The 15,541-nt window shown below is 43.0% G+C and overlaps 1 protein-coding gene across 1 annotated transcript in view; it reads left to right on the top strand.

Moving 5' to 3' along the window:
- Positions 1-372: 372 nt before the first annotated feature.
- Positions 373-15,541, top strand: part of PATJ (PATJ crumbs cell polarity complex component) — a gene marked incomplete at its 3' end in the record, with an annotated part of 154,871 nt that continues 139,702 nt past the window's right edge. The window contains exons 1-6 of the mRNA XM_080623239.1: positions 373-427; positions 9,014-9,069; positions 9,152-9,318; positions 10,960-11,151; positions 12,518-12,657; positions 14,427-14,625. Of these exons, the coding sequence (XP_080479365.1) occupies positions 9,048-9,069; positions 9,152-9,318; positions 10,960-11,151; positions 12,518-12,657; positions 14,427-14,625 (720 nt within the window). The 5' untranslated portion in view covers positions 373-427; positions 9,014-9,047. The remainder of the gene's footprint in view (positions 428-9,013; positions 9,070-9,151; positions 9,319-10,959; positions 11,152-12,517; positions 12,658-14,426; positions 14,626-15,541) is intronic.

The raw sequence follows: 15,541 nt of genomic DNA, 5'->3' as shown, positions 1-15,541 counted from the left end.
CGGTGTGGGATGTGGGAAAGATTGACCTCAGTAAACATGGCTCCCGAGGCATCTAATGGTCAGAGATGAAAGCAGAGTGTGCCCCTACTCAAGATGGCGCCTGTGCCCTGAGGAAACATGGCGGCACCCACCACCAGCACCTGGCGGGACGGTGCGCACCTGCCCTTACTTAAGATGTCGGCCATGAGTAGCTCCGCCTCTGTTCGGGCTCCCGAGAGGCGGGGCGCCGGTGTGGGGCGGAGTTAAAAGGGAAGGGTGCGTGTGCCGAATGTTGGGGTTGTGAGGATCAGGATCAGTAGGGGCAGGAGTTGCCTTGGTGTCTCAGCCCGGAGGGGAGCTGTGGGTAGGGTGAGGGCACTTCCTGAGAGAAGAGAGGTGAATCCTCCCTGTGCTTCCAGACCCCGAAGCTGTGACTCTGGCCCGCCAGGTGAAATCTTTTATCTGGGTGTTGGTCACTGAGGGTGTCCCTGGTGTTGTTGGGATTTGTCTGGTACTTTGAAAATGTCTTTAAAAGCCCACAGAAGTGGTTAACAGGATGGTCTGTATGGCCCTGAATTGGGCAATGCTGTGGCAGCCATGTGTCACTCTGTCCTGCATGCCCACAGCAGTCAGAGTAAAATAGTTCAGAATTCTCACTTTATTATCACATATAAATGATGGTATTTATTGTTAAAAAGCTGTTTATTTTACTTTTAGATGGATCCTAAATGCCTGGAGCAGGCAAGCTTTTATTTTCATCAGTGTCTTCTCTTTGTAAGGCATTTTGCGGTGATGAAAACTTTAAACTGGCTTTAACCTGCCAGAGGGGAGATTTAGATTAGATCTGAGGCAGAAGCTCTTCCCTGTGAGGGTGCTGAGGCGCTGGCCCAGGGTGCCCAGAGAAGCTGTGGCTGCCCCATCCCTGGCAGTGTTCAAGGCCAGGTTGGACACAGGGGCTTGGAGCAAGCTGCTCCAGTGGAAGGTGTCCCTGCCCGTGGCAGGGGTTGCAGCTGGATGAGCTTTAAGGTCCCTTCCAGCACAAGCCAGTCTGGGGTTCCATCATTACCAACCTTTTCGTCAAGTACTAACCTATTTGAAGGTTTTTTCATGTCCTTGTACTGTTTGATTTTTGAAGGCATCAGTTGTCAGTTGTGAACTTCTGGAGGTTATGAACTGTTTATAGGAGGTAGACCATGTGGAGTAAATTCACCCAGGAAAGGCAATATTACTCTCTTAAGCTTACATCTGCTCTAGCAACATTTCCTGAAGAGAAGTAGGGACCTAGAAACTGCAAAAGAGGGAAAGTAAGTCTGAGAAAATGTTGTTATTGCACAGCCCTTGTGGAAGTCCTTTGGTTTTTGTTGGTCGTGATTTTGGTGAGTGAATGGCGATTTGTACCCAAGTCTGTTGGTACCAATGAGAGCTTTGTCACAGTCCCAGCTACTCAAAAGAATCACTCAAACCACGGATTTAAAACGTGTGGATGGCTGACAAAGAGCTCAGCCAGTGATGTGAAATATTGCCATCTAACAGCTTTTGGGGAGATTTGTGTAAACCAAATTGGCAGTCTTGACTTTAGCAAAGTATGCAAATGAAAATTGATACTCCTTCCAGCAACTGGAAGCGAAAGGCCGGGGCCAGAGTGTATTTTGTCATGAACTCAGCCCTCCGAGATCGAGACTGAGGTGCACTGATGAGAAAAGTGCTTGGCTCTTGTCTGCAGTGCATCTCTTGGATGGATAAATACATGACTTGCTGTTCATCACTGTCAAGGAAATTGTCACTTCTCACGAGCGCTACATTAATTAAAGCTGAGAGTAAGGACTGGGAAGTTAGGCATTTGGAGTCTGAATTTTTAAAGGAAGAGGATGGGGTGATGTGTTCGTAGCATGTTGCATGCTTTAGTGCAACTGCTGTCGCTTAGGAAGATAAAACGGGCACTAGAATGAGGGGAAAACAATCTGAAGTTAAGAGGTAAAATGAATTTCCAAACCTTTTCTAGCCCTTACCCTATGCAGCTATAAGGGCTGTATAAGGTCTGCAAATGAACTAGTGAAACCAGGAAGCAGAATACAAACTGGGTTTGGAGTTTCCTTTGACCATTTTATGTCTGTGTACATATATATCTTCAAAAATCTGAATGTGGACTAATGTATGTGTTTCAGAGGTAGAAAGCACCCACAGTTCCTGCAATTAACTTCACCTAAATTGGTACTTGTCCAGTATTTTGCAACTATTAGTATTGTATTAAGTATTTTTAGTGTGAGGTGTCCCTGTCTGTGGCAAGGGGGTTGGAACTTGGTGATCTTAAGGTCCTTTCCAGCCCTTACTATTCTATGATTCTAATTAGCAGTAGGAAAACTTTGCTTTTATTGCCATGGCAAGCAATGTGCCGCATCCCTTGAAAGCCACAGGTAAGACAGTGTGTGTCAAGAGTGGTGTTAGGAGCAGTGCTGGTTCTGGTGAGTGCTGTGAGATGTTTGGTGTTCTGTGGGGGAAGTATTATGACCCCTTAACTCCATTCAGGTCCCAGTCCTCCTGCAGCTTTTGATGTTCCCTTCTGTGGAAGTGTAGGGGCTGTGCTGCTGAGGCTTGCCTCATCTCTAGGAATTTGAGTTCAAAATGGCTCTGAATTCATGTTTGGACACTGATTTACTGCAAGGGAGTAAAAAGAAAAAAACAAAGCCCAGAACTTTCCTACAACAACCACATGCACATTTTTCCCTCACTGGGGAGTCTGGTGGCCACACTGAGAAGTATACCCTTTAGGCCCATGATTTATACACTGGCAAGTCAGGATTGCCTGAGAAGTTACTTTGCTTTTAAGGCCTACATTTCACAAAGCAGCTGCTCCCACTAGCTACTGCATCCAGGCTTAGTGTCCTGGTCGGGAGCTTCAGCCCTGAGCCTCAGCCTATATTCGCTGTCCCTATCTTCATAGAATGGTTTAGGGTTGGGACCTTAAAGCTCATCCAGCTCCAACCCCTCCCACGGGCAGGGACACCTTCCACTGGAGCAGCTTGCTCCAAGCCCCTGTGTCCAACCTGGCCTTGAACACTCCCCGGGATGGGGCAGCCACAGCTTCTCTGGGCACCCTGGGCCAGCGCCTCAGCACCCTCACAGGGAAGAATTCTTCCTAATGTCTAAGCTAAACCCTTCAGCAGCAGCAGCCGGAGAGGCCGGGCCCTGCCCTGTTTTGAGCCTCCAGTTCAGGTCACGTCTCTCCAATGCTCTCCGTTGCCGCCCGGCAGGCGGTTCGGGCCTCCCGGAGTCGGGCAGGGGCCGCTTGCAGCAGCGGCGCTTCTCCCGCCGGGCCGTGCCGGGGCACGGGCGCTACGTGCCCGCCCGCCCGCGGTCTGCGGGCCGTTCCCTCCCCCGCCGGAGGGCTGCAGCCCGGCCGTCCCCCGGGAGGCGGCTCTCCCACCGCGCCGCCCCGGCTTCCTGCGCCGCAGGTGAGGCGGGATCGCCCGCCGCTTCCCGCTTCCGCCCAGGTGAGAGCCGGCGGCCATCCGCCCGTTCCGACCAGCGCCGCGTCCCGCCCGCAGGTACCGCGCCGTCCCGTCCTCAGCGCCAAGGGGAGCCGCCGCCCCCTGCTCCCCGCCGGCTCGGTCGCGGCCCCGGCCCCCTCAGGCTGCCGAGGGCGTGGCTTCGGCAGTGGGGCTGAGGACTGAAGGAAGGGCGGAGGGGCTGCGGCCGGTGAGGGCCTGAGGAGAGGCCCCGCTGCCCTCAGTGCGCTGTCAGGTGTGGTGGTGTCTGGGAGGGGATGTCTCCCTCGGCAGGTAGAGTCAGCTTGTTGTGAGGGGTTTAATTCCTTCTTCAGGCAGTGCTAGCACTTGGTTGTGGTGTAGATCCTCTGCAGAAGCGTTTCCTACATCTCCTGGCTTCTACAGCTCCTGACCTGTGTCTGGGTGTGAGCACTGCCATGGTCAGGATACCTGCCCTTGCCCACAGGCTCCCACGTCAATGCCCTTTAGATTTTGGACACCAGGGCCCTCAGGGTCTCATTGACACCCCCATAAAGGCGGGGGATTGCTCCACGGCTCCTGAAGGAGTGTCTCAAGAGGCAGGAGTTGTCTTGGTGTTGTGCAAATAGTTTCCATTGCTTGGAGAGGCCGTGTCATGATGAGGAGAGGAGGTGGTGCTAGGCACGTAACGCATGGTTTATAACACTTTCCATCAGTGCCTCTCAAACTTCAGAGATTATTAACAAAGCAGGTTTTTATTTAGGGGTGATTAATAGGAAAACAGTTCTTTTGTGTTCCTTGTGAATTTTGAAGCGTAGAAATTCAGCATGATTCCAGGTCTAACAGCTCTGTTCCCCATGAAGTGATTTGTTTATTGCCTGCACCACCATCATAGTAACTTTAGGATTTATTGGTTAATTTCAGTAAAAGACAATATTTCTAACTCAGAAACAAGTTTTCCACGAGCTCTGTGAGAACAGGTTTCTGAGGCCATGTTGCTGCTTTGTGAAGAGCAGCTTCGGCATGAGCTCGCCCTTCTTTTAGTCTTGAGAGAACCCACAGCAGTGCTTCCCTAGAGGCTGAGGTCCACAGCAGTTCAGGTTCTGCTTGTTGAAAGTTAGCATGCCTTGGGAGTGAGTAAGGCTCATTTTCATCTACACGGAGACAGGTGATCACAGATGCGGAGGTTTTGGTTGTTTTTTGCTTTCCATCTTGTAGTCGTTAATCATAGGTAACAACAGGACACGCTTGGTTTGCCCATGGAGTAGGATTTTTATATTCAACAGTATTGATCTTTGACCTGCTTTACCCTGGAGATGTGGTGTATTTGTATTCAAGTACTCACAGCACTGTTTGGTTGTTCCATTCTTTAAGTGCCTGGAGCAGTCGACACACTCTAGAGCAGCACTGCACAGAACAGCAGGTTTTGGTTGTTTCATCTGAGAGGTGTGTGCGTGCTAAGCTTTGTTGGGCTGACTTGCTCTGTACGTTCTGAATTGTTTCAGAACAGGGCGGAAAACTGAGCATAACATGTAGGACAGTGAAATATGTGTTAAACCAGTGTTTTTTCACAGGAGGTAGTTGCTTGATGGCGTGTGAACTATGCAGCTTCTAATATCTGGAGGTACAAGTGATGCTGTGTAAGGGCAATGTAGGATTAAGACCACACCAACAAATGTTGCTTTCCCTTTCTTTTGCCTTTAGCGAATTTAAAACTGTTTGGGCTGAAGTTTCCCAAGTCTGAGCTCTCTCTGAGGAGAAAGGTAATGTGCACCATATCAGTCACTTGCGGACCTCTCCCTGGCAGTGTTCAAGGCCAGGTTGGACACAGGGGCTTGGAGCAACCTGCTCTAGTGGAAGGTGTCCCTGCCTGTGGCAGGGGCTGAAACTGGATGAGCTTTAGGGGCCCTTCCAACTCAAGCCATTCTGTGGTTTCTGATTGGCGTCTGGCAGGGGGGTGATGGCAATGGAAGACTTAAACCTTTCAGCTCTTGTGATGACCTCTGCTGGCATCAGCATGGGGGAATTCCTTTTTTCTTAGTCTGCTTTTGAAGAAGATCCAAGTCTTAGGATTTCATACAAAACCTGATGAAACTTTCCCACTCCCTATGATGCATTGAGTTCAAATCTCAAAAGCGAAGACTGAAAACCCAGATGCACGCTGTGCTGGAGTGTGGGTTGGGTTGGCTTTTTTTCTCGTGCTAGAAAACACTGAACTGTCTGAAATTCATTATTTTATCAATGATTTTACAGTTATCCTGGGAGTTCTGACATAAATTTTGAATGGAGGTTTGCAGTTTTGTCTACCAATAAGATAAATCAGTGGTTCTAGAAATCAGAAAATGGAGCTAAGGAAGTTGAATGGGGAGTGGGTGAACTGATTTTAACAAGCCAAGCCAAAGTGGTTTGGATCACTCTTCAGATTTATCACTTAGGAACGGACCTCCTGATTTAGCAACTGTTTGTTGACACCCTGCTTGGACTTAGCACTGGTGTTTGGAATTTATTTAATACGCTGCCTGGGCTCCTAAAACAGCTCAATAGCACATGGAGTTTTGTGTTTCTCTGATGCCCAAAAACTAGGCATAGAGACCTGTCCTCAATTATACATTACTTGAAAACTTTATATTAGCTTATACTTTCAGAGATCCCCACACACAAGACGGTGGTGTTTACTTTAAAATATAACACACTTCTTTTCCCCCACCCCAAACTCTCATTTTTATGAAAGAAAGGAGAACAAAGTAATACTGAGGGTGGTTTTAACATATTGCACACACACACAAATAATCACTAAAAAACACTGCAAGCTAGCTGGCTGGAGGCCAGCTTTGATCACGAGGAATCCCAAAGTGCTGTGTAAACTTCAACTGTTACACAAACTGGACTTGAGGTCCACTTTGGTGTCCACCGGCGCAGAGTGGTCTGCAGTGGCTTAGCAATGCTTTGGAGCAGCTCAACTTTCTTTGATCTTACCCCCCTCTTCTATACCTCCTTCTCCAAGGGACTAGATGGAGCCTAGATCTCTTACCTATGTTTTTCTGTCTAAATGTTTCCTTCTTGGAGCTGTACACATTGCCATAATTGCTATTGTTACCCCCGCTGTAATGGAAAAACAGATTCATCTTGGGGACTGTCAGCGCGGCACTTTGAGGCTGGTTTGAATGACGCAGGCAAGCTGTTTCTCAGGATGCAGTTTGCCAGTGCAGCTGAGCTGCTGCTGCAAGGTGTGGTCCTGCTGCCCTGGCACTTCTCAGCCCCCTCCTGTGTGCCAGTGCTGGCACTTGAGAGCCAGCTGGGCAGAAAGCTCACCCTACCAAAACGTGAAGGGTTTGTCCTGCATGTTTAGCTCCCTGTTCCAGCTCACTATGGGATCAGATGAATGAGTGCAAGCGCAGATGGAATGAAAGAAGGCTGGAGAGCTGGACCAGCCTCTTGGCTTCAGCTATTAGATGGGCATGGTGCTGTCAAGTCATCATTATTTACTGCCATGCTGGATTTCTTTTCTGGGTTTCATCTTTTCTTTGCCCTACTGCTGGTTTAAAGGTGCTTCAAGCCACTTCTCCTCACGGGAGTTATTTTGCATCCCTTTCTGATGCTGTTTCACTTGCTTTAGGGCTTTCTCTTTTCCCCTCTTTTAACTGCTGATACAAGGTAGAAAAACAGGAGGGAAGTGAATGGAGGGAAGTTAAACTGGGAAGAAAGAACAAATTTCCATATTCTTTGTCCTGTTTTGTTAAGATTCATGCAGCATTTTTAGTCAAAGAGGTTAAGTTTTGTCTTTTTGGTTTAGATGAAGACTTGGGAGTGTGTAAGGAAATGGTATTTTCATCTGTTCTTCAGAATCAGGTCTCAGCACAGAATCAAAGGCTCCTGTGCTTTTAGAAGTGTTTTATTTCATATGGAAAAGAAAATAAAGCTGCAGCATTTACAAAAGTTCAGATGCATTCCTGAAAATCTTTCAGGGGTTCTATGGTTTGCTGCTTTAACTCTTGCTATGAGTTTGATTTAAAATAACCTCCTAAATCTGTTAATAGTCTTGCAAAGCAACTCACTTTGCTTGGCCTTGGGTGGAAACCATGCAAACCCACCAAGTACTGTAGGAATCCCTCCAGGAGCTAGAGCTGCTCAGATAGAGTAAAGGTGCATAAATCTGCAATTGTGTTCTGTCACAAACCTCTGCTGGTTTGTTTTGTTGTTTAAATTAGGTAAATCAACTTAATCTGACTCTTCAGGAGAAGCTTTTCACCTGCATAATTAATATTTCATTAAATATAAGTGTCCTCCCAGAACTCAAGATGTTTTCAGTGTGAGCACAGACAGCATCAGGGACACAGCTGAAAGATCAGAGGTCCTGCTGGGAGAGACCCCTGGGGATTTGCTTATCCTGGTATCACATTCAGATGCATATGACCCTTTCTACACTTGAATTGCAAGATTAAAAAGTGAATAGTGAGCTATATATATACCAAGCTCTATATATATATATATGTGGCTATTTATGTTCCAAAATAATTCCAAATACATTATTCAAAAATTATGAAGTTATGTACTGGGTAGAGTTAAAATGAATTGTGCTATTAAATGGCTGGCTTCTTTCAGAGGAGCTTGTACCAAGGGCAGAAATCTTGTTTCTTATGTGTTTTGGTCTAAATGCCTTGATAGGTTTCAGAATGACAGGCTCCACATCAGCGTAATAACATGCAAGTAAGGGTACAAATTTATCATCGCTGCTAATTGCAAGCCTGTTGTTTTCATACTGCCATCTAGGCCTCAGCCCCAGTTGAGGACCTGTTCTGTTTGGCACTGTGGAAGAGCGTGATAAAGTATATTCTTTTCCTTAAAAGCTTGTCATGTGCATAGAAAAGAGAAAGGCAAGCTTCTGTATGAGAAGGGAATGGGCTTCTTTCACCTGCTCAGCCCCAGAGCTGTGATTAGAACTGAACTCCCTTAGGAATGTGTTGGAATAGGGGTTGATTTGGCCAATTTGGGGCATCAATACTATCTTGTCTTGTGAGTAGAGAGAACTTCATTGTTTTATAGGGAGATGCAAGGTTTCTCCTATGTTGCCATGCAGCAGGGCTTAGCTGTCATGATAAGAATACTGTCTATATTAATGGGGTGGAAAGTCTCTTTTAAAAAATAGGAAGATTTTAACTGTATGTATATTTGACAGATCACAACTTTGATGTCCATATTCAAAATGATTTGATTGAACATAGCTGTGTTTCAGGTTTTGTGGATAATCATCTGATTTTTATAACCAAAACCAGGTTTTTATAACATGCATTTTTACTCATATTTGAAAGAGTTGTTCATATTCCTCCAAGGGTAAGGAAGGAAAACACACAGAACAAGGAGGGATTTTGGGATGTGCTGATGCTGCAGTGCAACTATATTGAGAGCTTTGTTGAATACTTGCTGTAAACCCCAGGAGTAGTAGTATTTTTCTTTAATTAAACTTGTTATAGTTAGCTTAGTATTTCACTGAATTTATTGACTGTGTATCTCTTAGCATTCTGCTTGTGTATGTAATTTATTAATTTGATTTCTTTTTAAACCTCATCTAGGTTATCCTGAGCAATTCCAAAAATACCCTTCACCATGCCTGAAAATCCTGCTGCAGGTACGTAGCCTGAAAGTGATTACTCTTGTTACCCAGCGAGGAATGAAGCTTCATTCCTAACATGTATTGCTTTGTGATGCAGACAAACAGCAGGTGCTGCAGATCCTTGATCGTCTGCAAGCGAAACTGCGTGAGAAGAGAGATTCCCAACATGCTGAAAACCTGACTCTTCTATGTAACACACTCAGGAGCCCTTTGTTTAACCAGATCCTGACTCTCCAGCAATCCATCAAGCAGCTGAAGGAGCAGGTGAGTGTAAAATGACAGTTGTTGACGGGATGATAACTATTGTGAACTTGGAATGTAAAACAGGGTATGTAGGTGGGTGTTAATGAGGGCACTCTCATTAATCAGCTGTGACTTGGTGTGGATGAATGTTGGGCTTTTTGTTTTGGTCAAGTTAGTATCTACAGAGCCACTACTGAAAAGAGAAGTGGTATTGCCACAAACAGGTCATAGGGCAACATGCTTTGAAAAGGATGCAAAAGAGGCAGGCGTTGAGAACCACATCAGCTGGAAAAAAGCATCTGCAAAAGATATCAGCTCTAGTATTTTGAGTTCTGAACACAGTTGGAACTGGGATCCTTTGTTTTTCACAGAAGTTAAATACTGTTTATCAGCTAACTGGCAGTATCTTTTCTCCTTAAAAGACATCATCACTTAGTTCCTGCTGACTTGTACAAGAATGGTTAACCTGCTTTGGGGAAAAAAAATCTAGGAAACTGCTCCTAAAGATTTGCCAAGCTCTGATGCAGATGTACCCAAGCTAGCTTTAAATGACTTGGCTTCAGCAGTGGAAGGGCCTTGTGTGAATTGGTTTATAATGCTAACAGACCCTTAGATTTTGCGGACATGGGCATCAGTGACACCTCTGCATGAACAGGTCTCACCGTGCAGTTAGCAGAGTCAGGCATGCAAACTTAAAAACAGGGACTAACTTGACATGTCGTAAGCAGCAGCAATCTCTGTCTCTGCTGCTATTGCCCCTAAGATCATTTATCTAAGATCATACTTTGTGACAGTGGCATAATAGATTTTATATTCAGAATGTCCAGAATTATCATATCTAGAAAATTTAAGTTTTCTTGAAAATCTTTCTAAGCATGTTTTTAAACATATATGTCCCATCCTTGACGCAGTGTTCAAGGCCAGCTTGGATGGGGCTTGGCGCAACCTGCTCTAGTGGAAGGTATCCCTGCCCATGGCAGGGGGCTGGAACTGGATGAACTTTAAGGTCCCGTCCAGTCCAAACCATTCTAGGATTCTGTGTCTGACATGAGCAGTTTCATTCAGATGGGACTTTTCAGTTTACTATGTTGCACTGGGAATATTTCTTCATTATCTGTCAGACTGGAAATTGAACTGCAAGTTTTAGCAATAATAGCATGGCCAAGGGTGGGTAGTTTGTACCCCAGGCTCTCTCTGGGAAGGAGATAATAGAGAGCAGGCCTTCGGCTCCTGAGTCACTAAGTGGCTCTTAAAAAAAATGGATTCTTGTGCTAAATTTGTCTAGGTTTGCCTGACAGTTTTAACAGCACTTGAGTAATTCTTTAATGTTCAGTGCTTTTTGTGCGTGCTGTTTCTGGAATATCTGGGTGAAAAGAGAATAATGGGCCAGGCAGGGAAGCATCATGAAAGAAATGGAGAAAATGAGTGGAATAGAAACACAGATGAAACATTCAGGGAACTTTCCTTCTGAAAAACGGTTTAAACTTGATAGCTTGGTTATAGCTTATATATTAACATTGCTTTATTTATACAGGTGAGTATATTTGTGTTAATAGGCATCTATGAGCATATGTATGCTTTCTTCTTTGGCAGTCTTCACACAAAATGATATGTGTAGTAATCTCTTAATAGTTTTTCTACATCTTTGTTAATTTTCAACAGCTCAATTATATGCCTCCTGACCATTCTGTAGATTTTGATTTTACAAAGAGAGGGCTGCTAGTCTTTGCTGACAAATCAATTGCTGCTGGGAGCGTGTATACACCATGCAGTTCACTTGAACCCAAAGCGTCTAACTTCACTCCAAACCTGGGAGTTAATGAATTTAACCAAATCATCCAACAGATGGCAAAGGTAAGGCTCTTAGGTTTGGTGAACCAAACTTATTTTCCTTGAATGTCAGAAGTTTTTCTTCCAGGCTTTTGTAGTACATTTTCAAACATGCTTTTTTGCTGTGTATCTGGGAGTGTAGTGCCTCCTGGGCAGTCAGAGAGTAGAAGTGCTGAGGATAACTTTGCCCTGTGAAAGATCATGCAGTGGTTTGGTGTTTGGGTTTGTTATTGGTTTTCTTTCTTTGCCATGTTTTTTTTTTTCCTTTCTACCAAAGGCACTAATGTAGATAAGGAACTCCAGTTGCCAGAAAATGTTTTGAGTACTTGATGACACTTAATTGAAAATGGACATTTTCTGCTTAAGCTTATTTTGATGGAGAGACTTGTTTTATCAAGCACATTTTAAATTGGGAATGTCCCAACTTGGTTAATATATGGACAGTGCAAATGATTAAAAGACCTGGTGTGTAATATTTTAACTCTTCATTTAGTATGTATAAACTTTGCCAGGCAGATGCTGATTTCATTAACATGTGATGTAGCATGTACCAGCTGCTTATGGAAGTTATACAGGTGCAGACACCACCCATGTGGGATTGGCATTTATACCACAAATGTATTGTTCTGTGTTACTTTGAACCATTAATGTAATTGGTTACTCAGGCCTTGCTATAGTAAGTAACTGTTGCTAATTGCCCACCTTAATGTAGCTGTAATATTTTGAGCATAGCTCTTCTTATTACTGTGTCATTAACTCATCAGATAAAAGATTTAGCAGTGAGGACTGCACATTATTTTAGATAAACCAGCTATGATGGCAGTGCATTATTTCCCAGTAATATTAAGTAATATTTCCCAGTAAACACCCCCAGAAATCTTGTATTAGAACTGAAGAGCAAGCAGCTTTTCACAAAAGCCAGCTCTTTGTAGCATTTAGTGTGAAGTTGCAGGAAGGGGAAGGAAATTAAGTTCTTTATTTAAAAGCTGCAATCTTTTGAACACACACCTAAAAATCAGCATTAAACACAAGGGGAGCCAAAAGACAAGTCATTTGGTTTAGCTATGCAGCGTTTCCAGAAATCCCAAATATATTGCTCTAGACAGCACTTCGTTCATAGTTTTCATCCAGTTTGGAATTCATCTCATAATGTGAATGAAGTGTGAAAGCAGCTCTTAAATCCCTGAGGTTTCAGAACCTCAGAGTACTCACATATTCAATACTTTGCTGTATTAAAAATACTAAATGGAGGAGCTTTTATAGAAATAACATATTCAGTATTTTGCCTTTGTATAGTCTTAGGAGGCGAATAATTCTCTGGGTGTTCATAAATCTTAAACTAGCTCATTGTATTGCATTAAAAATAGTATATATTTTTCTCTTTTATTAGGGGAGACAAATAGAATCAATAAAGATTGAAAAGCCTTCTGTTGGGGGTCTTGGATTTAGTGTGGTTGCCCTTAAAAATCACAGCTTGGGAGAAGTTGGTATCTTTGTCAAGGAAGTCCAGCCAGGAAGCATAGCTGACAGGTGAGATCTCTATAATTGTATTGGAAAATTGCAGTGTTTCCAGGAAGGGAAAAGTCATGACTTTCACGTTGAAAACTCTATCAGACTCACATGTTTTCTCGGGTTATCTGGTGGGGTGTTTTGATGGTGGTATCTTGAATTCTGGCTTTTCAACTAAACAGCCTTGTGTTTTGAGGATCGGATTTTCTGATGAGTTTTAAATATCTGAGCCATTCATAAATGGAATTTCCAGAAATCATGACTCACTTGAGAGAATCTTGAGAACTGATTAAAAAAACAAAAGAAAACTCAGAAAAGAATACAAGGAAAATAAAAATTAGCCTTCATTTGATTCTTTTTATGCATTGTGTCCTTGAAATATTTTCCCCCTCCTTGTTTCTTTATTTATGTGCCTATGACAATGCCCTATTTATAGTTGGTTTTACTGTTTGTTTCCTGTGTAAATTTAGATCCAGTCCTCCCGACAGATCCCTGCACAGATGTCATCATAGAATCAAGGCTTCAGGCAGTTTCTTCCTGTATTGTCTGTGGGTTTTCACCCAACAACAAAAGACAGAGCAATCCTTTAAAAATAAAATGTGATTGTAAAACCACAAGAGTTGGCATGAGACAAATGCAGTGCTTGGAATTATGTTTCAAGAAAATGTGTCTAGATTTCAAGTCATTGGTGTCACTTTTTAAATAACACATGTCAGGAAGTGCCAACACAGGATGACAAAAAGAGTGGGGAGAGGTTGGAATGATAATGGCTATGGGCCCACAGAGAACACACCAGAGAACTCTTAAAGAAAAGCATATTAGGCTCTTTCAAAGTGGAGACAGATGGACTGATCCGGATGTCAAAGGAGGGTGAATATCTCACTTTAGGATTTGATGACCTGCTGCTCACTTTCTTTGATGAGAGAATCTAAAATATGGTTCATGCTTGAAGAAAGTGATTTCTGGGAAACATCTTCAACGTCGCATGATAAAAAGGAGGTTTAAAATGCGTTAGTTAAGATGTGCAGTTATATTGTTTCGGAGTTTATAAATTTCCCCAGCAGGCTTCCTATTTTGCTTCTGAGACAAGATGTCCTGGAGACTTTTTTTTGGATTCCTACAGAGCTTTGAAGGCAGTGTCTGTCTAAGTAACAGTTTGGTCTCGTGCTCAGAATGAATATTTAACAAAGGAGATGAGTGATGGTTTCTCTCTTGTCACAAATCTAAATTCATCACTAGGGCGAATTAACTGTGACATTGTGTATTATCTCAAGGTATAACTTGAACTGTGTATTGCTCAAAGGAAGTTTCATGCCTGAAGTTTGGTACTGTAAATTCTGAGTAAAATAAAAATATGCAGCTCAACAATCTTTAGATTAAATAATGATATAAACCAATATCGTAGCCTGAGTTGTGCATACTTGAAGATAGTATCGTGTAGTGCTAAACATAATGAAGAATAGTTCCTAGTTCCTTATGTAACTACAAAAATATTTTTTTTTCATGCACTGTAATTCAATATTAGCAAGAAAAGATGAGGGAATTTCATGGAATTTTGAATAGAAGCAAAGGAAAAAATTGAACACGTCTGTACTGTGTTGAGGTTGGAACACAATGTGTTGCATGTAGTTTGGGTGTTGGTGAAGACAGTCTAATAACCAGATTTTAAAAAATATATAAATATTTAACCTTGCATAACTGCGTATTTTGCGTATTCTTATTTAAACTACGCAAGCCTCTTGTGAAGTCACGACGCTGCATTTTACATTTTCTTTCAATGTTTTGTTCAGGGATCAAAGACTAAAGGAAAACGACCACATACTGGCCATTAATTGCACCCCATTGGATCAGAACATTTCCCATCAGCACGCTATTGCCCTCCTCCAGCAAGCCACAGGATCCCTACATCTGATTGTGGCTAGGGAGCCAGTTCAAGGAAACAGCAGAACTTCAGCTGTCTTATTAAGTGATATAAATCCACCTGAGACTGTGAGTTATTGTAGTACTGTCAAAATCAGATTTTGAACTATGCTGGATATTTTTGTGTGGTTATGTTTGTGTTAGCAAGCTTTGCATGTAGGGATTTTTTTCTTTAATCAGATTTTCTATGTGATGACATTTCATTTAGACTGATCATGCAATAAGTATAAGGCTGCCTTTGCAAAGCTGCGTGAGGTTGTTATAAAATAGATCGTGGGTTTTTAGGGGATAGCAGAAGCTGTAGTAGCTCAACATATTCTTAGCAGCAGGGTCTGTTCAGCATAGGCTGGGTAAAGCATTTTACATGTATACCCAGCTGAAACTTGGTTCTGCCCAGCAATTAAAGATGCTCTGATTACATCTTAAAAGAGTGTAAACATAACCTGTCCTCAACACTGCTTGAAATACCCCAACCAATTTAAACTTAAACTGCTCAAAACAAAAAGCCTTGTCTTTGCTTTAAAAACGAACAAAAAGTATCTGCTAAAAAACCTCTCAATTCCTGTCTATTTATCAGTTTGGGGGGGGTTTAAACTACAAATTACATTGATCGTGAACCCTTTTGTTTTCTTGACCAAGGAGAGATTGTCACTGGGACATGTAATAAGCTAGGGCTGAACTTCTATCTGTGTTCAAACCGTATGGTCCAGGTGGCTTCACTGAATTTGGTTGGACTGCACACGTAAATCCAGGGTTTGCAGTATTGGAATCTTAATTTATTATGCTAGTAGGTTGTGATGAAAATCTGCTTAAGAGCAGTGCTTTTCCTTATTCTCAGTAATTATTTCCTTCATGATTATTCCAGAGCTAGTGAAATCTGAAGGTTTTAGTGGATAATCAATATTGTTTATTGCACTGAAAATTTTAAAGAATTAAACTTTAACTGCTTTTTCATTGACAGATCTGCACTGAACAGACTAACAAA

The sequence above is a fragment of the Psittacula echo genome, assembly GCF_963264785.1.
Source record: "Psittacula echo genome assembly, chromosome: 7".
Classification (NCBI taxonomy): Eukaryota; Metazoa; Chordata; class Aves; order Psittaciformes; family Psittacidae; genus Psittacula; species Psittacula echo.
This window is presented reverse-complemented; position numbering and strand designations above follow the sequence as displayed.